Consider the following 26,287-nt stretch of genomic DNA (forward strand, 5'->3'; position numbering starts at 1 on the left):
CTCGTTATAAATAAACCAGCAGGACAGAAGATTACATTAGCACACAACTGCTAACCATCTGGGCATCACAGGCATAAGAAATTAGCAGAAAGATAAATTTGCCAGCACATTGACTATTACGTTAAAATGTTCCTTCTTCCAGGAACGTTTCCATTCACAGTAGTAGATTTTGTGGACTGCAAGGGTCAGACTAATGAAACCTTTAGCTACAGCTAACATCAGCTGGAAAATGCTCTCCTTTATATAGTTTGTAAAGCTGTATTTTCAGAACATATAAAAGCTCACGATACATAAGTTAGGTGTATCCTCAGAAAGATAATAAAGACCTACATCCTCCAGCCTTACCCATGCAATATTTCAACGAAGAAATTATTAGCAATGTAAGTATTTTTTATCTGTGATTTATATTCAGGGTACGTTGACATTGGCACAGGAAGTGCCTGCACATACTGTAAGCACAGATTTATGAGGATGGTGATCCTCAACTGACAGAGAGGTACAGATAACACAGGGATATATCCCCTACTAATGTAAGAACCTTATTGTAAAAGGAGCAATACGACTCAGAAAAGCAGACACAAGTATGCATGCTGAATTTACTGTAAAATTATATGTTTTTCAAACCACTGCCAAAGTACCTGCAATTCCCATATCCCCTATCAAGACACGGGTAATGATTCAAATCCACTTGCTTTTCTTACCCTATGTCTGAAGCTTTTCAACTCCTCTGTAACTGAGTCAAGCAGTGAAGGGGTAATAGCAGAGAAATATACCACCTGTTAACTAACTTGCACTAACTGGAACATCCATATCTTACCAAAGATTGACTTTTATCGGCATTTTTATCTTCAGTGCTGGACTGTAGATGGTAGAGGGTGAAGCACAGATTACTCTCTGCTGCCCCAGCAATGAAGTGGTGCAAAGAGCTTTGGGGCACAATGTCTTACACAAAGGATGTCTCCCAGAGCCCTCACCTGAAACCTTAACTCATAACAACAGCCATATTAACTTAGTCTTCCAGCAACTGTTAATGTTTGACTCCTTCTTCCTCGGGGACCAGAATGAACAGGAACTGGAAAGAAAAGCTATAAGAAAAGAGAAGGAAGTCTGAAAGCAGAGCACAGGATGCAGTAGGTAGGGAAGGAGAAGGCTGAAGAATACATTTGAAAACAAGAGTCAGATAGGATGTGGGAGTAAGAGAATGTAGGAACCAGCAGGAGAGAGAAAAAACAAACAAACCTTACAGCCAACCTTGCTGGGTCACAGATTATTCTCAGAAAAAATCTCTTTAGTTTTGGCAGCTCTTTGGAAGGGACTGAAAGGGCCTGCTTGGTGGATGCCTCATTATGGGTCAAGTTAGAATGTCAAAAGGTAAAAAAAGACCGGCTGCCACTCACAAAGCATGCACTTTTCACACTGAAGAAGGAACTTTATTAGCATGCAATATATTCCCTGGCTGCTCTATCACAATGGTTTATGCAAAAGTTTCTGCCAAGAACTCTTTGTTATCTCCCCCAGGCTGCATTTTAAAAGAAATAGTGTGCGTTCTTCCACGAAACACCATTTGCCGTGGACAGAACAGTGTGCCCTAACTTGGTGGTGCTCTGAATGACCCATCTCCTGAAGCCATTCAGGAGAGACTTATGTACTAGACTATGAGGTCTTAAAAACAGAGAACACTTCCAGCCTCCCTTGTCCCACAAGAAAATTTTAAGGTAACCCCTGTAAATTCAAAAAAACACAGGACAGCATTTTGTTTTCTTTTTAACAACCTTACCACTTGAAAGCCTATCTGGAGATGCTCAGAAAACTGCCTATGATTTTGAATTCCTAGGCTGTTCATAAAGGGCACCTGTGAATTTCACCCAGCAGTTGCTACAGGCGGTACACACCACCAGGCTCCTAACCAGAGTGCAAAACAATTCACTGGCCCCACGATAAAAGTAATAGAAGTAATAAGTTTAAGTTTGCTCCTCCTTTTCTATCTTCTGTACAACCCCCATACCTCAGTGGTTAAACTGGAATTTCAGAAGGATTGCAAGGTAACGTTGTCCCCTCTTGACCCTTACAACTGATTTATTATCATCAGGCTTCTCATCTGACTGCTGCTGCTAATGTTTGCTAAGTAATGCAGGCCTGCATGGGCTCCAATGCAACACTAAAAGCACCTCAGAGACTCACAGCACGTGTCTTCAATGTGTTGTCCAGAGCAACTGCACTCTGGATTGTCAAGAGGTTGAAAGCACTTGCATTCGGAGTCAAAATAAGCAAAAGGGGAAAAAAAAACCCAAAAAAACAGAACCCCAAATGTTTAATAATGAAATGTGGGGCTAGATACAGCCAAAACACTGACAAGCCAACAGTCTGGCATCCCCAGTCCAGTCCCTGTATTTGCTGTTTTGGTTTGTTTTTTAAAAGATGAGGAGAGGTATCTGGATACAATTGGATAATCTGCATTCATCAGTAAGAGCCTCGGGGATTTGGCATCTGGACCACAGCAGGGAAGCAAGCAGATCTGCTCAAGTTCCCTCTGGAAAGGGTGACTGCACGGCCTGCTCCTCTGTGGACAGCACTGCTGAGGTCTGTGCAGCACCTCTTTCTCCCACGGGTTACCACACGTATCATGTAAAAATGTGCAACCCGAGTCATTCCCTGAATACGTGGTCTTCTGCTACAATGAGGGTCCAGGGGGTCCCTCTCTCTCCTTGCTATCTGTCCTCCCCACAGTATTTGAAGAACTGCCCTACAGCTGTCCAGCATTCAAGACGATCACACTCGCGGTGCACTGGATGAATAAAATAGCAAACCCTTAGGTGTGAATATGTTCAAACTGTTAACTGCCTCAAACACCCCAGGACAATGCTGTTCCCTGATTTTGCACCACAAAGGCAGATGCCTGACCAGCACGGGGCAGGACACTGGACTACAAAAGCTACTGATGCAACCTTGCACGGTCCCTGCTGCATCGGGGAGCTGTGCCTCCTGCATCCTTCCACAGACCACAGCATTAGCTGTTCACAGCCGCTCCGGGCAGCACTAGGGAGGTACGTGGGCAGCCATGCCATGGAGTTAAGACTATGAAGACTTTTCAACAACCAACCCCATCTTGCAGAGCATGCAGAAACTGGGGTGGAAGAAGAGCAACTACAGGCTTCATTTTAACCTCCTTCATGAATGGTGTGCTGGAAGCAGACACAGAGGAGGAAGGTGGGAGTGGATGGGCAGTAATCAGGCCCTCCTTCCTTTGGGTTTGGTGCTGAAGCATTTCATTGCACAAGGTCTTTCTGCTTCCCCTTCTCTCCTCCAAGCTTCAGATTGATCATCAGAAGCACGACAGGAGGCTGATAGCTGCTGAAACCTATCCCTCCAGAGATGTGGCTTCGTTTCTATTATCATGCTTATATTCTTGTGCTTTGTCCTACCAGTTCTGACTCCCTCCTCAGGCTGGGACTAATCACTCCTTCAGGTCTGGATGGCAATTTTTCTTTAAAGCAAACCTGGCCAATACCATACCTTCCCCCCACCCCAGCTACATGCCAGCTGCCAGAAAGTCCACTTATTTTGTATTTGTTAGAAACAGTTCTGGGTTATAGCATAGACACAGTTTATGAAACAGTACATTGGGAAGAGGTGTCCAACGCATGGCAGGGATTTGGTCTGCTGCAAGTCCCCGACTCTGCTCTGAAGCACAGCTGACAGAGGACATGGATGGCTGTATCTCCTCCTTCTAATGAGAAACGCAATGTGGTTGAAAGGCTTCTTTCTGGAGCCTGCTGATTAGCCATCAGGGTGGTTTAACATCTTTAAGGCTGATCAATTCATTGAACCGATAAAGCTACAGACTTCGTTTAACCACATACACTGTTTTTCCTGCTTTATTTCTGCATATGTCAAGTTCAGTCACTGAGATGCAAAAGAATTCCACAGTACCATTTTTACAGTGTCTCTTCTCAGACCAGAGTGAGACTTCAACATGAATTATAACTTGCAGCTGGAGAATACTGTTTTCATGTTTTTTGAAAGACATTGCAATAGTTTCATACCAGGAGAGCTCCAGTGGACATCACTGGATTTTAGATGATATTTATTTTATTTGTAAACGGTAAAAGCAGGAGCAGCAGCAAGATCTTAGCTAAAAATCAAGCATTAGTTCTTGTCTACATTTGCAAAACAAATTACAGGTAGTGGTCAGTAGACATTTTCTTGCCTTCTGAAGAATCATAAACTTCATGACTACATTTGAAATACAATAAACGTAGCAAACTGGAAACTCTGAAAAACCCCTCTTAGCAGTGATAGCTGATTCGAGAAGCCATCCTCCAAAGTGGCTTCCAATATTTTAAGAAAATATGAAGAAGTTTCAGTTATCAGGTGAAAGATGCTCAGTGATTTCCAAAAACCCGCCCCTCCCCTCAAAAAAAGCATTCACTTCAGAATGTTTTAAATAGAGCATGCAAAAGTGAAGAGTCCCCAAACATTTATTGAGCATTATATCCGTGTTTGCTTTGCCCTTTCTATTTGTACTTCCATCAAGATGAGAAAACGTCACAAATGCTCATGCGACCTCTTCCATCTCTAACATAAAAAATGGGCACGCACCTACATGAGGAAACCCTGGTGAGGCAAGGCAGAGGGTGACCTGAAAGGACATGAGCTGCCCCTGCGGTTTGCGTACATGTGAACATTTTGGCACATTTCAGTCGTGTTGGCCTGGTTTAGCTCTCTGCTTTGCAAACAGACTAAGCCAAGCTTCCCAAGGTGTCTCCCAGTGCTTCACGAAGCACTCACAGGAGGGGCTAATGCAGAAAGCAGTCTGGAGGGAGGTAGGGAGCTATTTCCCCTGCAGTCTAGACAGGGGCAGCAGGAGGATGGCAGGTAGAAGGAAGCAGATAGGAATGAGGTAGTCTCTGGAAGACCTTTTAACTGAGTTCATACAGAGCCTGGAGGTCCAGAGAGCTCCTCGTTGCTGCTCTAGCACAAAGCCATCTCAGAGGTGCTGCTCTTGTAGTACCCTGCTTTGCCATTCTAATTCTGAAAAGTTTGTTGCAATGGGATGTCATGACTTCTATTTTGTGGACAGCCAGTAAGTGGGGGTTAAGAGAAGCACGTTAACAAGGACTTGGTCACTCCAAGGACAAGCTAGCCAAAGGCTGATGAAGGCTGCTTCCTCCTGGAGGGGCCAACAGCATTTCTGTCACTCACACAGCAATCCCAGGGAAGCACTGGGAAAGCAAATGTCTTGGCAAGCTTGTCTTTCCACTTCAACCCTAAAGAGTCTGCTACTGCATATCAGAGTTAGAGAGACTGGACAACTTCCTAGCAGTAGCTAGAAAGCTGCTGCCCATTAAGTGATTTGAGAGGCTGCTCACTAGAATCCCGGGACAATGAAAACCAGCAAGAAGTGGTTTAACTTAATAAAGGAGTCCCGTCCCGTCCCCCCCCCCTTTTTTTTTCTCCTGTTTAATGTACAACAGCTGATGTTGAAGATTATTTCTACAGCCACTGGGAAATCCTCCCCATGTCAGGACTATTTTTGAGTGCCTCCATGTTTGGGGCCAGGCTGAGACACCCAGAGGCTGAGTTTCAGTGATTCTGAGCACTTAGACTTTCAGCTAAAATCAGAGAGCCAAAAGGTGGTCAGGCTCTCTAGGAAGCAAAACAATCAGGCCTAACACTCAAGTTGGACAATTCAATATCAGGTAACACTTTCAAATCATAAGCTTCAGTCCTTCCCTCATATCCATCTCAACTGAGATAAAAAAAAGATGTAAATGAGATCAGATCCCATGGCAAGAAAAAGAATAAAGCACATCTGTGTTACTTTCTCCTTTCTATCCATTAAGCTTTAAAGTCAAGGAACAGAGACAAATGTTTGAATGACCTTGCTACAGCACTTCCTGAGTTGCTGTTCAGTTTATCACAGGGTCAACTCTGAAAACAAATAAAAACTTGTAAAAAAAATAGTTACCAGCTCTCGTGACTCTAAAGACAAATTTTTGTGGCTAGCTACTATACAAAGTTAAAGCATAAGACCCCCAGATATTCTTCATTGCTGAATTAACTTCCGAGAATTGACTGTATCAAATTATATCAAAAGCAAATTAATAATCTTGCTACTTCAAAACTACACGATAGCTCCAAAACTATACTGTAGAAAACATTTTATTGGCTTAGGAGGACACTCTGCTTGCCTTCTACAACAATTTTTCTCCTCTTTTTGTTTCTAAGACTGATTTTGTAAAAGTTAAAATCCAGTTTGCTGAAATAGTTCATTTGTGTTGAAACTGCCCTACTTGAACCGAACAGCGAGTAAGGGCAGTATTTTGGAATAAGAACACTTACTAGACTCAGCGTCTCACCACCTCTGCAGCTCCTTATTCCCTTAAGAAAAGCACCAAAGATCTTTAAGAACAAAACACGACAGGCTAAACAGTATTGCAACTGGACGGGCACTTTTCTCCAGCCCCCCAGTTAAGGCACCCACGTTAATTTCGCAGGTCAGCGGAGGGGAAGGGGGATGAGCAGCAAGTACGCAAACAGCATCAGTGCGAAAAGGCAGCAGCAGCAGCGCTCAGCTGAGAGATGAAATTGTGCCAAACCTGTCTCGGAGCTGCGGTTATCCTTCCCTGACCCCTCGATGCGCTGTCCGGCCGGGGAAGCCCCGCACCGCAACCCCACCAGGTGCACCTTCCAGGGCTCCAGCCAAACCCTAGCACCGGGGCTAGGTCCCGCCCCGTCCAGCCCGGGACCGAGGGGGCCGGGGCGGCGGCGGGAGCGGGGCTGCCCCAGGCGGCCCCTGAGCACCCCGGGCCCCCCCCCCGCCCCGGCCACAGACCCCGCTCCAACCTCCCGCCGGCGCCTGCGGTTATGCCCGGTGCATGCGGTTAACCAGCGAAGTGCGCATGTACAAGAACAATTAGCTCTGCTCAAATTAAAAGAAAAAAAAAATCAATGGAAAAATAAATAATCTTACCTTATAATTAGCCTTTTTTTTTTTAAAGCAACCAGAAAATATTTAAAAAAAAAAAAAAAAGAAAGGCGGACGCCGCAGCAGGGCTGCCCCGCGGCGGCTCGGCCCCGCCGCCGGAGGGAAGGCGCCCTCCCGTCTGCAAGGTGAGGGCTGCGCCCCGCCGCGGGGGCCGGGGCCGGCCCGGGGGTCCGGGGGGCCCGTGGGGGGCGGGGGGGGGCGGTGCAGCATCGTGCGGTCCCTCCCGGGGCGGGGGGAAGGGGTGGAGCCCCCCGGCGGGGCGGGAGGGGTGGAAGGGGTTGAGCGGAGCCGGTGGCTCCCTTCTGCCAGCCCTTCGTTTTAGCACCGCTTTCCCGGAGTTTATTATTGACAGCCCCCTCCGGGCTTACGGTTTATAGGTTAAGGATTAAGAAGCAATAATTCGGTCGCGGAGAACCCTTGTGAATTGCTTTCGCTTAACTGAAGTGGGATGCACAAAAGCCGTGCTTCCCAGTCCGAGCTGCCAGTTCATTCCTCTGACTCAAGAAAAGTTTCTGTTGCTTTTCTCATTTCCTCCTGGTGTTTGAAATAGCAGCGCTACCGGCGGTAAGCACTAGCTGATCTTAAGATCAGTTGATAAAGGCATGAATACATGACGAAAATCCCCTGTGGATTTAATATGCATGCATATTTGTTTTTGAAAATTCATGCATAGTAGTAAGGCTAACTGAGAGGCTGCATGAGAGGTCTGAAGCACCGTTCTGCTAGTTCCTTGCATAAAAGAAGTCCGAAATCAGCCCTTTTGTTCTCACATCAACGTAAAAGAATTTGGGGATTCCGTTTGCCTAGTGTTTCCCTAGATTGCCCACGGTCACCTTTTCAGTCTTTACAAGGGGAACTAGAAATCACTCTTAGCTTTCCCTTCCCCCTCCCTTTCTCCCTCACCTCTTCTTTCCTCTTCCCCTTCCCATTCACCTTCCTCTTTTCTGAAGAAGCATGTAATATACAAAAACACTGCAAGCATATGACGTCAAATATTATTATTCACAAAAATGTGGTAGCATGTGCTGACATTTCTGAGAAACTACCTAATTTCGTGTTCTTTCATTATTTTTCCTTAGGGCCCTCGCCTCATTCAGCATAGAGGCTGGACAATGCTCATTTGAAAAGCAGGTCCTTAATGGTTGATTTCGTACTTTTTATTCAAGGCCCAATTTACCACACACTCTTCAGACTCTGCTGAGAACAGAATTATTAATTTCTGGGTGGGAGATAGAAGCACGAAGGGACTAGGGGTTTGGTTGGGACACCTGCTCCGGGGTACGTAGGATGTGGTTTTACAGAGCGCTGCAGGGTGGGTGCTGTGTGTGCTCAGATCACAGCCCCATTTGCCTCCAGCCCAGGAATGGATGCTCCAGACTCCTGCACGTCAGAGCCCAGATCTCCAACCAGCTCCCCAAAATGAGAATCAGTCTTAGAGTGAAAAACATTCATGACCCATGTAAATGAGTTTAACGTGACTTAACTAGCAGCGTGTAGGAAATCCGTCACACAAACTCAACAGGGGTAGGGTCACATTTTCCAGGGAAACAAATACCAGCCTTAATCATTCTCTCCCTTTTTATATTCCTCTACCTCATTTACTAAATACTTTCCAAAAGATGAAGCTGGGGTCCTACAGAGAAATCATTGCCGCCTGTACACAAAGCTGATGCACCTCGATATGTTTCTACTTTTCCAGTGTCAGAGGAAAGGTTTTGGTACAAACCTAGTGTTTGATTTTGCAATTACAAATGATGACATGCATCGAGCGGACAAATGTTGTGCTTAATCTACTTACCGTGTCCTTTGCAATCCTAATAACTGTTCTGTTAGAGCTACATATTCTTTAAAAACAGGAAATTGCATACACAATGGCAAACACTAAAATAGATATCCACCATTGAAATTTAATGATGTGGCATTACATTGGTACTTAAGGAGATCATCAGAAGAGTTTAGATCCTTTATATTGCCTTGCATAAAAGTCTGCACTCTGAGTCAACAAAATAATTGATAACAATAGCAGGTTGTCAGCCTCGAGGCAGTTTGATACTAGAAAGGCATAGAGCACTTTGCAAGCAAGTTTCAAAACTATCTGCTGACAGACGGGTTTGACTGTGATCAGCAGCTGAGAGCAAGGCTCTGCCCAGTTGGCCCTGCTGGCTCTGCAGAGGGTATCTGGCCACATACGCCGTCCCGGCTGGCTCTGGGCTCTGAGCTCATTGCACAGCTTGTCCCAGTCCTTCTGCACCCACTGGTCAGTCCCAGGTTCCTCCTCACCTCTGCACTTTATTCCTAACCCCCACCTCTCTCCAATCCACAACCCTCCTAGATGTGCCCTCATATCTGCTCTGGCTCTTCTTTCATCATGATGCCACACTTGGGCCAGGCTGGAACTGCAAGTGACACATTTTCTCTCATCTGTATTTTCATGGTCCCAGCTCAGAGCAGAAACTTCAGGGATGTCAAGAGGATCCTAATATTTGTATGAGGAAATCAGCTGTGAGTTTATAGCAGTCAGCTTTGTACAGATGTGACATGAAGAAGGGAGGGGACACTGGCAATTGAGGCCAGAAGGGACCACCCATCTCATGAAGTCTGACCACCCACAATCACAGCAGCCGTGCAGTGGACTCCTGCCCACACCAGAGACCTCAAGGGATTATGTCTACCCATCACAAATTTGGCAGCAAAAAAACAGGAGCCAGAACTATAATGTGCCATGAGAAGACCAGAGGGTGGCTGAGGGCATTGCCAGTTTCGCTACCTGACAAGGGATGCATTAAGGAGAATGCCCAGAGCATGCCACAGAGCCTTCCCCAGTCTAAGCCACTGCCTCTCCCCCCGGTGCAAGCAGAGTCACCAGGAAATGCGTGGTGTCCTCCAGAGGGTGCTGCGTCATAAAACCACAGAATGGTTGAGGTTGGAAAGGACTTTGGAGATATCTAGTACAGCCCCTGCAGGTCCAGTTAGAGCAGGTTGCACAGGGTCTGCTCTACTTGAGTCTTGGATACCTCCAGGGACGGAGACATCACAACCTCTCAGGGCAACCTGTTCCGGGGCCTGACCAACCTCATCTTGAAGAAATCACTAAGATCACTAAGACAAGGCAGCATATACTACATCCACTGCCTCATGATAGTCACCAGCAGCACCTGTGACCACCACTGATCCCCAGAAGGGACTTATCCCAGACTGCCCAGCTCCCTCAGCTTACTCTGCAGCTTAGAAATGAAAGTACAGGGAACGTGAGGTAGAGTCACTGAAGTTGTCTGGGTGAGAGCCAGCAGACAACTGGCTGCAAGGCTTGTTAGAGAAAGTGCAGCATGGTAGTGGTGAGCCTACCCACCCTGCACTAGCTGAGATACGGCTGTACCACCACCGGACTTCATAATTAAAGTATCCTCCCCCACCAGTCCAACTATTCCAGATACCCACCACTACGGCAGTACCAGAGCTATAGAGACATCATGTAGGATGTCACAGCTAAGGTCAAAAAGGCCCTTAACCTTTTCAACTTTTCTTTTACTGCATAGGAATCAAATTATGTGTACATATGAAAATATAAAAGTACCCCATGTGTTGTTATTTCTCAAGAGTACCTTCATTTTTAAGTCACATCAAAAGCAGGGAAGATCTAACTTGCTCCCCAGAATTTCATGAATCTTTCTGTTTATGCTTTCATTGGGATGATGTAGTCCAAGAAACACATTCCTGAGTAAAGCAGCTCTTGCAGCATTGTGAGACCAGATAAGAAAAACACCAAGAAATAAAAGAAGGGGAGGAAATAGACAGGAGTCCTAAATTCCAACTCACCTCTGAAAGTCAGAAATTGGTGCATGTGGCACAGTTGTCTGCTATAGAGGAGAGTAACTGGGAGGCAAAGGATGGAATTGGTTTAACTATTTAATGATGTGCTAATAGACTACACGTTTCTTTGATAAGTTGCTCTCTTTAAAAATTCACTAAACTCTGCACAGCGATGGATTCCTCTTGTGGATCTTAGAGACTTGTAACAAGTGATTGCCTGATTATAAAATTCTCTGTAAACAGGGCTTTGTAACCTTCCCAGCAGACTGCCCTGCTCTCTGTTGGCTCTTTATCTTCAGTGCAGAAACATATGTAACATTTATAGCAAAGACAGCACTTGCAACTCTCTCCAAGTTCTCTAACATGTTACGAAAAGCCTGAATATTTCTGTTTGTGCAAAACAAAACTTTTCCTATATTTGTGTTTACATACATACATGAAAAAGTACACTGTGTTGCTTGCCAGACTTAATTTTTTTGTTTATAAAACGTTCAAAGCAGTGAAAATCTTCCATCGTTATTTCAGGGTTTTTTCCTTCTTGTGGTTACTCAAACTCATTTGGTAAATCAGACCTGTCCCCCACTTTCTACTTAGCCAGTTGCCTAGCTTTTGAGCATAACAGATATTAATGAATTCAGTGGCATCTTGATAGAAATGAAAACTTTGAATATCAAGGGAGGGGGGATGCTGATTTTAATTTGCTGCTGAAGATACAGTGAACAAGGTGTTCCATTGGGCCTTTTGGAGACAAATAAATAATGAAGATAAATACAGTAAATTCTTGAAACATGACTTTGTAGGAAAAGCCTGAGAAAAAGACTTCAAGTTGGACTCTGTGCTGTTGTATCTCAGGCAATACATTTTATATGGCGTACGTCATGCACACTAAAAAACTTCATTTGGTGAGCTGCACTGACAACTGGCTTTGTTCACCTTTGTTCTTATTTAAAACAGGTTGTTCCATGCAGCTGTTAAAGAAACTGTACGCGCGCGCACACATTTGCACACAGGCTTTTTTATTACTCCTCAGATCTTTCTAAATAATTCATGCTGCCTAGATTTTAAATCCTTTTTTTCTCTGCAGCATGAAAATTGCCCTACATTAGGATCTGCTGCCTTTTATGGACGCATGATTCAAAAGTCTAACAAAAGCATTCTCATTTTGTTTTCCTTTTCCACTTTTTTTTCCCGTCTGGTTTTCTGCTTTGTTAACACTTCTCTGTATCCTTTTGATAAGTGGGAAAGCTCAGTATCTCCAACACTGGTGGGACTCCCTGAAGTGAAAGTGATTACAGCTGAAGGAGGGCCCGTCCACATCGAGGATACTGTTTTATAGGATGATTGGATCGTTATTTTGTGAATAAGCACTAACAGTGTCACAGAAGCAGGTTCTGGCTCTTTGACCAAAGCACCTCTGGAGTCAGGGATAGAGGTGTCCAGGACCTCAGAGAAGTGTACATGGCAGGATGGTTCCTTGATGCCCCCTGCGGACCTGCCATTTTTAGCGTTGGCTGCTTCACATATCTGTGCTTTATCAGAGCACCCCACTAATGCCATCCTTACCTGTTCTGGTCTCCACCCTTGTTTTTCTAAATTACGTACTTTTGAAATGCTAGGTGTTCCTGTGGAAAAGTGACATGGAGGTGTGAGCTTGAGGCTTTGAGAGCAGGGAGAGCCATGGCTGTTAGCTTTCCGAAAGAGACTTAGATTTTTGGCAATGTCTTGGCCTCTTTTGCTCAAGTTGGGTCTGGGACATGAATTAACCCTGACTGATTTTCACCTGTGTGTTGCTTTTTTTGTTGGCAGCTGGCTCTCTGGTTTTTCCCCTTCTGCTGCCTCCCCCTCACCTGACTTCTCCAAGCGTGGGTTTATAAACAGAAATACTCCATCTAGAGATAAGGGTTGCATTTTTAAGCATGACAATAAGTAACTCATAAAGAACAGTGGTGAATATTCCCTTACTGGAAACTGAAAATCAAGGCAGAATTTTTTTTTTTTCCCTAAAGTGTATCGCCTATTGGTGCAAACAAGTTCTGGGAAGTTCCAGTGCCTGTGTTATACTGCATCAAGCAACATCGTCAATATGAAGCCTTCCGTTTCATTTTTGCTGCATTTTTCTTCTGCTCAGTCTCTCTTCCATCTTCACCTCTTCACCATCTTTTCTGCCCTCTGTCATCCACCTGGAAGGTTCTGCAGTGCTCTGCTGTCGCTGAAAGCTAATTCCCCTCACCAATCCCTCTGTTCTCATTAATCTCTTAATTCAGATTCACTTCCCATATTCTTTGTCTTGTGGCTGCCATCCCCTGCCCTAAACCTGCCGCTATGCTATTCCTTGTCCTTTACCTTCCACTTCCATCAGTTTAGTTCTTGTCCCGTTGCTCTAACTCCTGCTGACCTGTTCTGGGCTTCCTTTTCTTTTGTGCTTCTGACTGACCCTTCCTCAAAGCAGGGTGATCCAGCTACTGGTCGGGACTAAAATGCACCCGAGTCCTACATATAAAACTAAAGGTTGTCCACCTCACTGCTTCCCATTTGATACGCCACTGAAATAATGTGTTTGATAGAGTGAATAAAACAAGTAGGCAGCAAAAACAAGAGAAAACAGGCTCCAAAGAATTGCTGCTTTGTTCTAGCATCAAGCAACACAAGTGATGGTGTCTGGAGCCACCATGACAGGGTCTCAAACATGGAAAAGCATTCAAAAAAAAGTCAAGAGGTTTAAAATCTGGATTTAGGAAGTAGCATCATTTATATATTTGCATGCACTGGACTAGTCAAGCATGGGAAAGCTCACACAGCTGTACAACAGCAATGCAGCTTGAGAGCAAGGGTCTGCTGAAGTGGAGTCAATATAAAAACTCAATCTCCCTCAATGCAGGGTCTCAGATTTTCTTAGAAATACAGGCTATTTGTGCACTGTTTTATATTATATTTGGCCACCTCAGTCATAGCTTGACATAAAGATAAAATGATACACACCTATAAAAGTGGAGAAAAGCAAATAATCTCATGAAGATTCATTCTTGATTTTTAAACATGACTTCCTGTGAGCACCATATTCTGTGATTTAGCAAATAATGAATCCTCAGTAAAATTTTTAAATACTGTACAAAAGCAGTCAGCAGCTGCTTTTATGACCTACAGAGAGACTGATAGATTTTAATTTTAACAACATCAGTACTGAGTAATCCTGGCTGTCACAGCACATCCGACTGTCACAACTGTCACATCCACAGTCCCAACTGTCAATCTGAAAGGCTATGAAGGTATTTCTGTTGATTTTCATGCCAGGACCCTCAGGTCTTGCCCTGAACACAAAGGAACACCTGCCCACCACATGCATTTCACAAACCCACCTTTGCTAGTGCTTTTTGCCCTGTGTTCTGGAGGTGCAGCGTAAATGGACACCCCCCCCCCCCAAAAAAAAAAAAAAAAAACACAACCCGAACCCACCACAAGCCTGAGAAAAAAACAGCCCAAACAAAACCCCCCTACACCTACACAAAGCTTTTCTACTACCACATAGCTAATTGCCACAGCTCACGCAAGTCTTAGGTTTGCTGTTTGCATTAGAAGATTTGCGTCTATTGAGAGACAACTATAGAAGCCACTGTCCCCTCTGTACACCCCACAGCACCCACCCAGGGGCTAAACTCTCCCGAGATTTGAGCCTCCTATTTTAACCCCCTACTTGTAGTTGCTTAGAGCAGGATCTAAAAAAGACTCACATATATTTCTGGAATGCAATTAATGAAAAATTTAAAGGGGGGAGGGGGGGGAACCCACCTCACACACATATAAGTCTGAATGTTCATAGATGCTTGATTTGGGGGCAGATCTGTACCTTGGTCACCCAACCTTGCTGTTACACATCCTTGGAAATCCCATCATCTTGCCTGAGCTGAACATCATTCTCCATCTGAGGTTATTTGGGCCTCATGAAATGCATGTCTTTGCACACAGAAAGGCAAGGGACTTTTTCTGAGGACATGACACAAGGACAGGAGCCATAGGTGCTTCCATTTGAAGGAAGACTTGCAAGGGGGCTGCCTCTTGCACCAGCACCTGCAAGATGCATTACTTGCTCAGGGAGTGGCATACCTGGGTTTATTTCTCTCCTCAGTCTGAAATAATTCCAGCTTGCACTACCCTGTTCTGAGATGGTGTCCTGACCACCAACTTGTTGAGGGTTTGGACAGTGACAGGAAAGGACAGGGAAAACTCCTGTACCCAGATGAAAAGCAAGTCAGGAGAAACCAGGCCAGTTTCATACCTTAAGTGCGAATTATAAGGTTCTCTTCTGGCCTCTGCTTGCCTTAAAATTTCTTTCTACCATGTCTGTGTTGCCCTCTGAATAAGTGCAAGGCTTATGCATCCTGGCCCTGTTGTTTTCTAATCAGGTGTTTGGTTGTCAGCTGTAGACTTCCAACGAGCATCCTCGCTTACAAATCACTATTGTTTTTAAAAATGTTATAGCCACGTAAGTGCAAATGATGCCTTACAAAGAGAGGCAAAATCAGTTTGGAAAAGCTTACAGACTCCTTGGTAGAAACAATAGGCAATAATGACCAAAAATAATCCAAAATACAAAGGCGTTATTTGGCTGTAGAAATTATGTAAAAACAATACAGTGATAAATTATTGTTATCATAAATAGAAATGCATATAGAAGTTATATAAAAATATAATCATACAGGAAAGGAATAATGTCGATAAGTTATTTTGCTGGAGTGCAGACTCTTATCCAGGAGCTATAACTCTACGCAAGAAACTGCAGTATGTAATACATCTCTATATGCATACATACGCTTCTACAGGTACTCACACACACGTACACAATTGTAACGTTTTCAGAGTTCCTACCCTGATTCTCATTAATCCTATTAATCAAGAAGAGCTCTACTGACGTCAAAGGAGTTGCACCAGTGTCAGCTTTGTGTTCATAAAATTCAGTGTCAGGTTGGCGTTTTTATGGATTAGTTATTTCCTAAGACCCAAAGAAGCTGGATGCAGAGGCCTGAGCGTGCTAATGATGGACATAAAGGAATAGCACCTGCTACCAAAAGCAAGTCAGACCAGTAGCACATGGTCTGTCAGGTAAGGACACGAGCTAGTCAAACCAGGACACGCTCTTCTCCATCACAGGATTAGCAGTGCCCACAAAGTGTGAGCTGTGCAACAACTGTAAGCGGCAGTGCTATATCTTCTGCACCACCCGCCTGCCTTTCACCAGCATGGACACTGTTTTGCCCCTACTGTTTTTGGAAACCAGGGTTATATCTCAGCCTGTTATTTGCAAAATTAAAAAATGTTGAAAGCTATGCATTGTTTTAAAACAAGTCAAGTCATCTAGGAAAAGCCTGATATTAAATGATAAAGAGAATACATCTATCCCTTTCCAGTTCCTCTGAAAATAAACATTGTAAACGGAACTATACAGGAACCTTCATCCTGTGATATATATATACACTTGTCACCAAAAGATACTTTTTCACCTGTGACATAATTGCTATCATCAGAAAAGCATTGCTGTCACTCTGCTGTAATTTAGCCTCATTTTCTTCTCATTTCTTTATCTTTTCTCATTGGGGCATTACACAGTCAGCTACATTACTATTAATCATTCCTTAATATAAGCAGCTGGATAACAGAGCCTTGTGAGGAACTGATTTTTCAGTTCCAGAGCTGAACCAAAATTTCAATAAGTAATTATCAAAGAAAAAAACACCCACTTTATTTTTCTCTCTCATTCAAATGGAAAAAAAGTTTCATGAGGGTTTCAGTGAAACTTTTGTTCATCTTGGTAAGTCATTTCACTTCCATCTTTGTCATTTTAAGAAAAGAGGCAGATAGAGAGGACCATATCTTGGCACCATTCACCAAGCCAACAAGTGAAAAAACCTCACTTTTCGGGAGATGGAGAGACCAGGCTCAGTGAATTCCTGTGTCTGGGGGGGATTTGAATACCCAGGCACTGACCTACAAGAAGATTTTCACCCCTTTGGTGAGAACTCAAAAAGTATAAAAGTGACTTGTAAATGTAGAACAATTTTACCTGGGAAGAGTGGGAACAGGCACCCCAAGAGACCCAATGACATAACCAGGAAGACCTCGTCAGAGAGGTGGGTTTGGATCCCAACAGGTTGTCAGGGGGATTGAAAGTCTCCCACAGTCCAGGTGAACAGCATAATCACAGGGTTATTTGGTATGGTTTCTTGACTACCTGGTCTTGTGGATTAAGTGACCAGATTTTCTTTGATGACATTTATAATAATTATCTTACACCCAAAATAGCCTTTTTAATGATTTTTTAAAAAACTAGTCTGAACACTAACTATGGCAACACAATATTATAATCACAGATGATTTACAAGTGTGCACTGAATTATACATTTTGTGTTCTGCATGTATTCTCCCTCACATTTGAACAAGCTTTGAAAAATTGCCCAAGAATGTTTAGTTTTGATTTTGCACCCCATGGTTTTTCCTTCTGCCTTAAGATTTTCCTACATAGAATCATAGAATCTAATCATAAAATCATTAAGGTTGGAAAAGACCTCTAGGATTGTCAACTCCAACTGTCAACCCAACACCACTATATCTCCTAAACCAGGCCCTGAAGTGCCATGTCTACATGTCTTTTAAATACCTTCAGGGATGGCGACTCTACCACCTCTCTGGGCAGCCTGTTCCAATGCCTGACCACTCTTTCAGTGAATAAATTTTTCCTAATATCCAACCAAAACCTCCCCTGGCACAACTTGAGGCCATTTCCTCTCATCCTATCACTTGTTACTTGGGAGAAGAGACCGACACCTGCCTCACTGCAACCTCCTTTCAGGTACTTGTAGAGAGCAATAAGGTCTACCCTCAGCCTCACTTCCTCCAGACTAAACAACCCCAGCTGCCTCAACTTCTTCTCAGAAGACCTGCTCTCCAGACCCTTCACCGGCTTTGCTGCCCTTCTCTGGACATGGCTCCAGCAACTCCACGTCCCTCTTGCAGTGAGGGGCCCAAAACTGAACATGGTATTCAAGGTGCGGCCTCACCAGTGCCGAGCACAGCACATATAAGCCTTAAAAAGAAAGGAAAACTCAACTGATGCAAATAGAAAAGCCATTATTGGTATTCTCCACTGCTGGTGGAGATACTACAGGAACGAGAAGGGATGTATAAGCCAGCACCCTTTTGGGGAAAGAAGATGGAAAAAGCATTACATCTTTTTAGGGTTAGGGAAGATTCTATATAGGCTCACCTAGCCAGAATAACCCCGCCAAGTCAGATGACATCTTGAGGTTCTTCACACAACTTAATGGAAGTTACCGGACCATGTAGAACACGTGTTCAATATTTGTAGGGCATTAATCAAAATAGTAAGTCATATACTTCGCTAATCAGTCTGTGCATCTCTGCACAGTTAAACTTCCATTTAAACACAAAGCAGATATCCAACATGTTCAAGCCTGCGTGCCTATTAGCATATATTTGTACTTGTAAATAAATGGCATCTATCTAAATGTTTTAGAAATTCACTGAAACCTGGCAGTTCAACTGAAACCTGTTTCTAATCTTTCTGAGTGAGGAAGCAATTTTCCCTACATGACCCTGATTCAGTTCTTGTTTTCTTTGCCTAAAAAAATGACAACTTAAAAAGATGGCCTCAGTAGAGCTGTGAACTGATATTTATTTCAGTAGTATAATAACTCTGAAGCATGCCAAAGGCCCCTTAAATGTTAAAATTGTTACCTATTGCACCCTGGACAGAGTTTGGGTTCGTGAGTAGATTTTGAATGAAGTCATTTTTTCCCCCCGTCTGACCCTGGGAGCATTTGAATTGATGATTTTAGCAAGCAAACTTGCTAGGAATAATGAACTACATATAGTTTTGTATAATAATTCTCTCTCAAGGGCTGTGAAGCTGATGCCTACTTAGAAATAATGTTGGAAGAGTAGCTGAAACAACACATGATGACATTTTATATAATCCCAGAAGTCATTGAAAGACTGGACACTTTTGAGGACTATCCAAGTGTAAAGAGATGGATTTGGATTAGTCCCAGCTCATGGCAAGCCTCACATTGTGTAAGACTCGCAGTATTTTCATATTGTTTCTCCACAGTCCGATGTGGCTGTTTGTTCTCTTGTTTTTAAATTACCTTTGGAGCTGTTTTGTTGGAACTTTCGACCAGATTCATTAGTTAAAACATAAACTTCGAGAAGTCGCTGCCTTGCAGTCAGCTAGAGCTGTAAAACAGGACCTGCAAAATGGATGACCTTCAGATTTACTTAACTGTGCAGAAATGGTATTTGTCATTGCCAGGTTTTTTCATTTATTTCTTCTAATAGACTACCACAGAATTTGTGACCTGTGATCCTGTGAATATATTACATTGAGAGAAAATAGCCAGTGTTTCCAAACCATACGGATAGCACGACAGCCTAAAAGAAAAGAGTGAAAACTGTACCGTTGCCCTTGCCTTCTACATTATAAGATTAAAAGTTTAGAGATGCACTTACTGAAAAGTAGACAGAGAGTGACTCAGTGAGCTACTACGGCCAGTAATGTGTGGTAAGATGAGTAACTACTGTAGGCAATGGTGAATTCCCACAGTCCCATCGGAATGGCTTTTCCTTTTTTCGGGTCACAATTTGGAAACCAGGATACAGAAACAATCACCATATGAGAAAAAAGTTAGAGTACAAATACGGCTAAGAACTCTTGGAGAAAAAAAAATAGCAAAAATCTTTCTGTAAAGTAACTTAATTTCCAGACTTTAAAGGAATCGCCAACAGATTACGCAGTTACAGGCCAAAATCTGTGCTATATGTTTGCACCACACACCTCACCCCAATATCTCTGTATAAGGCTATTCTTACCACAGAATTTGGCCTTAAACTGGTAAATCACAGAGATTTATTAGCCCTGAACACTTCATACTTTTGGCTTGATTGTTCTCTAAACAAGTACTTGACTGATGGATACTCTGCCGCACTGTCTTCCTGCCAACTTCTTTATTTTACAAGCTCCATAAAAATGAAGAGAAAACGCAAACTGGAAAGGTAACGCACACAAAATCTCCGAACTATGTCACACTCCAGCCTTTACACTCGCTTGGGTCCATGAAATAAAGGGAAACAAAAAGGCAAGCACTTCCCAATGAAAGGCTTGGTGCTGCCGTCTCGTGGGAAAAGGGAGAAGGGGAGCTTTGGTAATAAAATCAGAAATGCAAAAAGGGGGAAAAAAAAGATTTTGAAAACTTGCTAACATCAACACTCCCATTTTTGTTTCAAGACGGCTGTGTGCTTTATTGCTCGCAGATCAGTTTCCTTTGCAGGTGATGCAGGCCCAGAATTACATCACCAGCAGAGCAGCCAAGAGCATCTCGGTGCCAGGATGACCGAAGCCTAGAGGAATGTATTATCACAGACCTCCGAGGGACTTGCCAGTGCATTCCTTGCTGGGGGTGCTGCAATGGGGGAGACAGAGAGGAGACAATTTTACTCGAAGACTGAAAGGAAACTTTGTGGAGGAAAGATTTGAGGTCACAGTCCTGCTGTCTCCTCTAAGCAGATCTAATTATGGCCATGTACTTCAAAAAGAGGGTTTAACTAAAACCAGATTTAGCAGGGCGCTGCTTAGGAAGTACAGACTGAATCCTCGGCCTTGCCTTTGAGGAAAATGTGAAATGCCTCAGTGCACTGGGAACACTGTTGCTGTGGTTGTAAAGAATAATTTGAAGCTGCAGCAAGGAAAGCAAGAGCCAATTTAAAATCCTCATCACCTCCATGGAGTCTTACAGTAAAATGTGACTTAACGTAATATCGACGCTTTCAGACAGACAATACTTACAATAGATACTGGGTATGTATTTATTGACACGTCTTGTGGTGGGGTAAAAGTCTCAGCAGTCTCAGGGATGGTGCTGGAAATGATCAAATTACTCACAAAGCAGTTGCACAGATCTCCCTTAACAGCTCCAACAAAGCCTTTCTGCCACACCGCACCCTCTATTCGGCAAACCACGTCCCATGAATATGAAAGAAACTCCCTCCTCCCCCCATTTTTGAAGGCTTTCAGTCTATTTCTGCCATCCATCCTGCAGGACTGGCTCAGTGGTCCTCACCACAAGCCTGTTTCTGAATCATTAAAATCAATGAGAGCTTTCCAGTGCTTTTAATAGCACCAAAATGTGCTGTCAACAGGTGGGATTAAAAGAAGAGTACAAAACAAGTTGTTCAGAGATTAACACCTCTAAAAATGTCAGGATTTTAAACCTCATCTTCTAGGTCGATTGAGAGGTCAAAGCAGTGTCGAGGTTACACAGAGGTCTCCCCTATTCCACCAGAAGAAAAAACCCTGCTGATCAAATAAAGAAGTTTACAGTTGATCCTAAAGGTTTCTGTCCCCCTCCGCCAGTTCCCTACAGGGGAAGGCAAGAGGGCTGGGACTAGGCAGAACAGAGAACAACCAAGTACCACTTCATGTTAAACCCAATTTACACAAGAGCGTTTTGGTGTAGGGAAAAGCCAATAGCTGGTTTAGCTGCAGCCAACTCAGCCGGTGCCCGAGCTCATGCTGCCAGCTCACTCCCTAAAGTGTGGCTGAAGATCAGGAGGGTGCCTGTGCTGGAGGACTGATTTTATCATTGTGGCTGCTGTTGTGTGCTCTCCTGCTCTTCAGGTGGCCACGTTGTCAGTGCAGCTCCAGTCAGACCCCCTCATTCTCCACCTGCCAGACCAGAGACTCCTTACCCCACCGTCTGCCACCAAAGAGACCTGAGGAGGCCCAGGGGCCTCCAGCTCTACTCCTTATGCCTCAGCCTCATCAGTAGACTTCAGGAAGATGGCTGCTTTTGCATTCCAGGGATAGGGATGCCTGTAACTTGATGTTACAGGAACAGCAGCTGGGGTGGGCAAGCATGAAAAAGGGGAATTTTTGCTGAATGGTAAAAATAGAAAATACTGTCCAACTTTCAAAACTTTCCCACCTTTAGGGGGCTATAGGGAACTTTGCAGGACACTTCAGCCACCATGTCTGTAGAAGCACCTTCCACTAAGAGTACCAGGTAATTTAATCTCCAGCTGGCAAATGTTGTTCACTACTCTTTTGCTGTAACTTGCCAACTTTTTCCACGTTTCTGCAGCTTAGTTGCACTTGGTGTTGCAGAGCCAACACCAACAGTCAAGCCCTCCAGCTTTCTCCATTTACCCCTCATAGCTGTCTAAATTTTGAATGTCCCTGTGTGCAATTTTCTCTTTTTTATACTTTTCATGCATAATTATTCTTGACAAATCATGTTTTGCTGTAACTTCCTTCCTGTGCAAGGCTGACCTAATAATTAGTCCCTCATAGGGACTGTTTGCTTTCGTATCGTGTTGTTGTGGATGGATTAGAGATAATGTATGAAAGTGTAAAAAAAATTCCAAAGTAAATATATTAAGAGAGTGCTAGAAATACATTAGAAGTGAGTCATATTTCTGCTCTTAAAGAATTTCCTTTTTTTATCTTGTTCAAACTTTCACAGGACAACAACAGCAGATGTGGCCTCTAAAAGTTGGTGTGGACAATAATGGTTTGGAAAGATTCATAAAATACTGTGAGGAAAGAAATTACTTAAATTACTTAGATCCAGGACAGAAATTGTTACTGCTCTCATCGTACCAGGCTGCTGTGAGATGGCTGTCCCACAGGACTGTTCTTCCTCTGGCTCACCCTGTCTCATTAACATTATAACTGCGAGCGCAGCAGAGCGGCTGACGGGCGAAGTTCACCTCTGTGTCCCTTTTCTTTTTCATGGAGACTACAAGTCTGTTCAGCTCTTAATAAAATAACCCTCAGGCCTCAAAGCACCACAGTAAAACAAATTATATATATAGTGGTACTTATAAAACAAGAGTGCCTAAGCGGAACCCTGAGAAATGCCTTTGGGCAGGTCAGTTCTCTGTCCCAATATGGACATTAAGTGAGTGTGGGAGTTTTTTATATGTTTTAACCTGTTGCAACCTAATCTTTCTACTGCAAACTCTTTCTTTTCACAGGAATCTATTGCTGATTGCGACTGTGGGGCTTTCCTGAGAAGCCATCCCATCACGCTCTCTTTCTCTGTGAACATAGCCCTCAAATGATACTTCTCCCAGTTTTTAATACCCACAAAGATGAGGGTGCATCCTCAGTTTCATGTGCACTCAGAAAACAAAGATGAGTTGAGGTCATTTAAGACGACACACTAATGAGTGTTTTCCAGCCCATCCTGATTTTGCTAATCTGCTCTGCAAGTGATCTGGGAAGAGGACCCTGAAGAGGTAGGGACGTGCAGGCTTGGTTTTCTATGTTTAGCTACGTGCCATGTTTTATCTTCTTGGTCGCTACTAAACTTGACACGAATTTTCTCATTAGTGCCTTAGACAAACAAAGAGGATTAAATAGCAAACATCAGGTTTCTCGTGTCACTCAACATAAACCAAAAGGGCTTCAGCACTGCAGTTTTTCCCCCACAGCCACCAGTACAGAGGCACTGATGACTAAAGCCAGAGCATTTAGTTGCTTTTAAAGATCTGTTTTCAAACTCAAATTATCCTTTTTTTATTGCTGTTTTTCCAAAAGTTGTACAATGTAGAAAAACAGAAGTTTAAAACACACAAAAGAGCAGGAAGAGCATGAGAAAATGCCCACAGAGATGGGACTTGATAACTCAGCAGTAGTAATGTGAGACAGAAAGATTTTTAGTCAATTCATTGAAGGAAGTCAGTTCAAAACAGGTCGTAATCTTAAACTATTTAAGTGGCCTTCACGAGTTGAGCTGGAATAATAAGAAGGCAACACTGTTAAATTAAAGTGAATATAAAACATAAAGACAAATGTAAATGGTATTTTAATACCACTTTTACTTTTGTAGCATTTTAGTTGCCTGCATGTCCACACATACACGGATACTCAGCAGAGAGAAAAAATGGCATCTATGAGAATCAGATGTGAAATTGTTCCGCACTTGGAAATACAACAAATCTTTTCTTTTCTGCAAAGAGAATCAAATTGCTAAGATGCAGAAGCATTTTTGTCCTTTAAAGTTTGCCAATCAACCCAGGAAAATAGAGAAAGAGAAAAACAGCAGCAATTAAACCAGGAAATATGGTCACTGTAGCTCATGTGCCACCTACTCAAAGCTGGCACTCAACCGAGCTCAGGAAATGCACTAAACAATTTAGCTCCTGGCTCTTTGCAAATGTCTGCCACCAGACTGTGGTTTCCTCAAAAGCATTCCTTCTTTGAACTTGCCTTTTTTAAAAAAAAAAAAACCAAACAACAAACCACCATGTTGTGGATTGATTTCAAGCAGTTTGGTATGAACATGAAAATTTCTTATTGAAAAACAGGCTGTTACCAAGTGCTCATTCTTCATCTAAGGTAAGTGCTCTTTCTTTTCTTAGAGACTCAACGAACATATTACTCCCACAAGTTGGACAAACACCTGAAGAAAAAAAACCTGGAGTATATAAGCCTGTGAGATAAACACTGAAGACAGTCCGTTGCAGGCTGGGCATGTTTTATAAAACACAAAAATATTTTCTTCCAGGAGAACACAGATCTTGCCTGAGGCATGCGTCTTCAAAAATGTGAAAAATATTGCAAATGGTTAATGACTTTGCAAGCCTTTGCAAAGGGCATGGCAAAGTCCCCACCACTTGTGCGCCAGTATCCTCATGGGTGTTGTGGTTTTCCTTACCCTGTCCTCCTGCTGTGACAGAAAGTGCCCCGTCCATCACAAAATGCAGCACTTAGCTAAGCAAGCCAGCCCCAAACTTAGCCAACATAAATAAAATCTGATCGAAAGCTACCAGGAGGTGAACCCAAAACGGGCATGAGTAATTCAAAACAAATTCATCTCTTAATTCAAGTGCATGCTCCAGGAACATTCAATGGTATTCCTCCAGCTCTAGACTTGCACAGTAAGGTACTTACTAACAACACGGGTGGACTGTCATTTACAAATGGTTTACACATGAGTTTAGTGTCATTTAAACAGAGAGAATACCAGACCGTGTCACTGCTGAACCAACAAGCACTGGGACACTGGGGATACTCTTTGCACCGTCTCAGGTACTCACCTCTCCCGCTCCTGTTCCAAGAGGTTGGTAAAGTCATCGCTCTTGTTCATGTAATCTGTATGTTTATGTTTCTCATTTTCTAGCTCATAAACTGTGCGACGATGGCACTTTTCTGCCAAGAGGAGCTGTTCCAGCATGCGTCGATATGTCTCTTTCTGCTTTTCTTCAAGTCTGTCCAGCTGGATTGTAGGAAAGGAGAATAGACTGTTTTAAAGGTCTCATTGCTTACTTCATCTGATTTATTAACCAACAGTGTTGTGTTTGGTAAAAGCAAGTCCCATAATTTTATGTCTTGGGCTTTACATAAAGCAGTGACTAGAAATAAGAGTAACTGTCCTGTAAAGGTAATGATTTCTTTGGATGGCGTGTTTGCAATAAACAATTGCACGGTTGTCAGATACACAAAGGACAGAACTTCACTTAGTGTTAGGGTACCAAATAATATTGTTGCAGTGCGGAATTTCCCCTGTGGCGAGGTGCTGTGCACACTTTCCTCGTTTCACACGGGAAAAGCTGTAGCAAATGCCAGGGCAGGACACACGCCCTCAGACCCTGGGAGCCTCAGTTCACACACCTATATGGGGACTAGACACCTACATGTGGAGTGTGAGGTGTAAGCTCAAGGCTGAAGTTTGAGTTGTGCCCCTTCAATGCACTTGTAGGACTGCTGAGTTTTACGTTACCAAATACAATTCATTATAAGCCTTGGGGTTTTCCCCTCGGCCTGTTTTTCAATAGGAGTTTCTTTTTCCTTATTAGTAACACATTGCCTTTTTGTCTTCTGGGGGATTTTTATTAATTCACTATCCCAGTTATTATTCAAACAAACACTAAGGCCAGGGAGGTGTGTTTAAAAAGTTGCCAGAGCACTCCAAAGCCACCGCAGCTACTCATGCTGCTCCTCTCACTGTTTCTTTGGGAGCAGATGTCATACTCCATCCTCCTCCCTGCTGAGGCAGCCTGCAACCCTGGCACTCCCCTGCTTGCCTGCCCCCGGCACGGCAGCTGGCAGAGCCTGCTCTGCCCACTGCCAGCCCTTACCCTGTGGGAATCTCATCTTCCTCAGCCCCAGCTGCAGCGGGTGCTTCAGCAAACTGAGAGAAATAAGAGGGCAGGAGGACCACGGCAAATCACTCTCCAGGAGCTGACCATGGCAGTCAAAGTAAAACACTCGTTGCATTGTATAAAGGAGCCAGGTTGAGTTCAACCTTTAAGAGCAGATCTTTTGCACTTACGAAATTTTGTCGCCATCCTATGTTAGCTCCAACAAAACCCCTGTGGACCTACACATGACAAAAGTTTTACACCGAGGTCCCTGTCAATTTTTTAGCTTCTTTAGACGAAAGACATCCTAAGCTCTTTTAATCTTGTTCAGCAATATTT

The 26,287-nt window shown here is 43.5% G+C and overlaps 1 protein-coding gene across 3 annotated transcripts in view; it reads right to left on the bottom strand.

Annotated features, from left to right (window-relative positions):
- Positions 1–26,287, bottom strand: part of FILIP1 (filamin A interacting protein 1) — a 109,125-nt gene that overhangs the window by 19,330 nt on the left and 63,508 nt on the right. For all 3 annotated transcript variants that reach the window (XM_075087107.1, XM_075087105.1, XM_075087106.1), the window contains one exon: positions 24,905–25,083. In XM_075087107.1, coding sequence (XP_074943208.1) covers positions 24,905–25,083 — 179 coding nt within the window. The remainder of the gene's footprint in view (positions 1–24,904; positions 25,084–26,287) is intronic.

Source organism: Phalacrocorax aristotelis, chromosome 3 (genome assembly GCF_949628215.1).
Source record: "Phalacrocorax aristotelis chromosome 3, bGulAri2.1, whole genome shotgun sequence".
Lineage (NCBI taxonomy): Eukaryota > Metazoa > Chordata > Aves > Suliformes > Phalacrocoracidae > Phalacrocorax > Phalacrocorax aristotelis.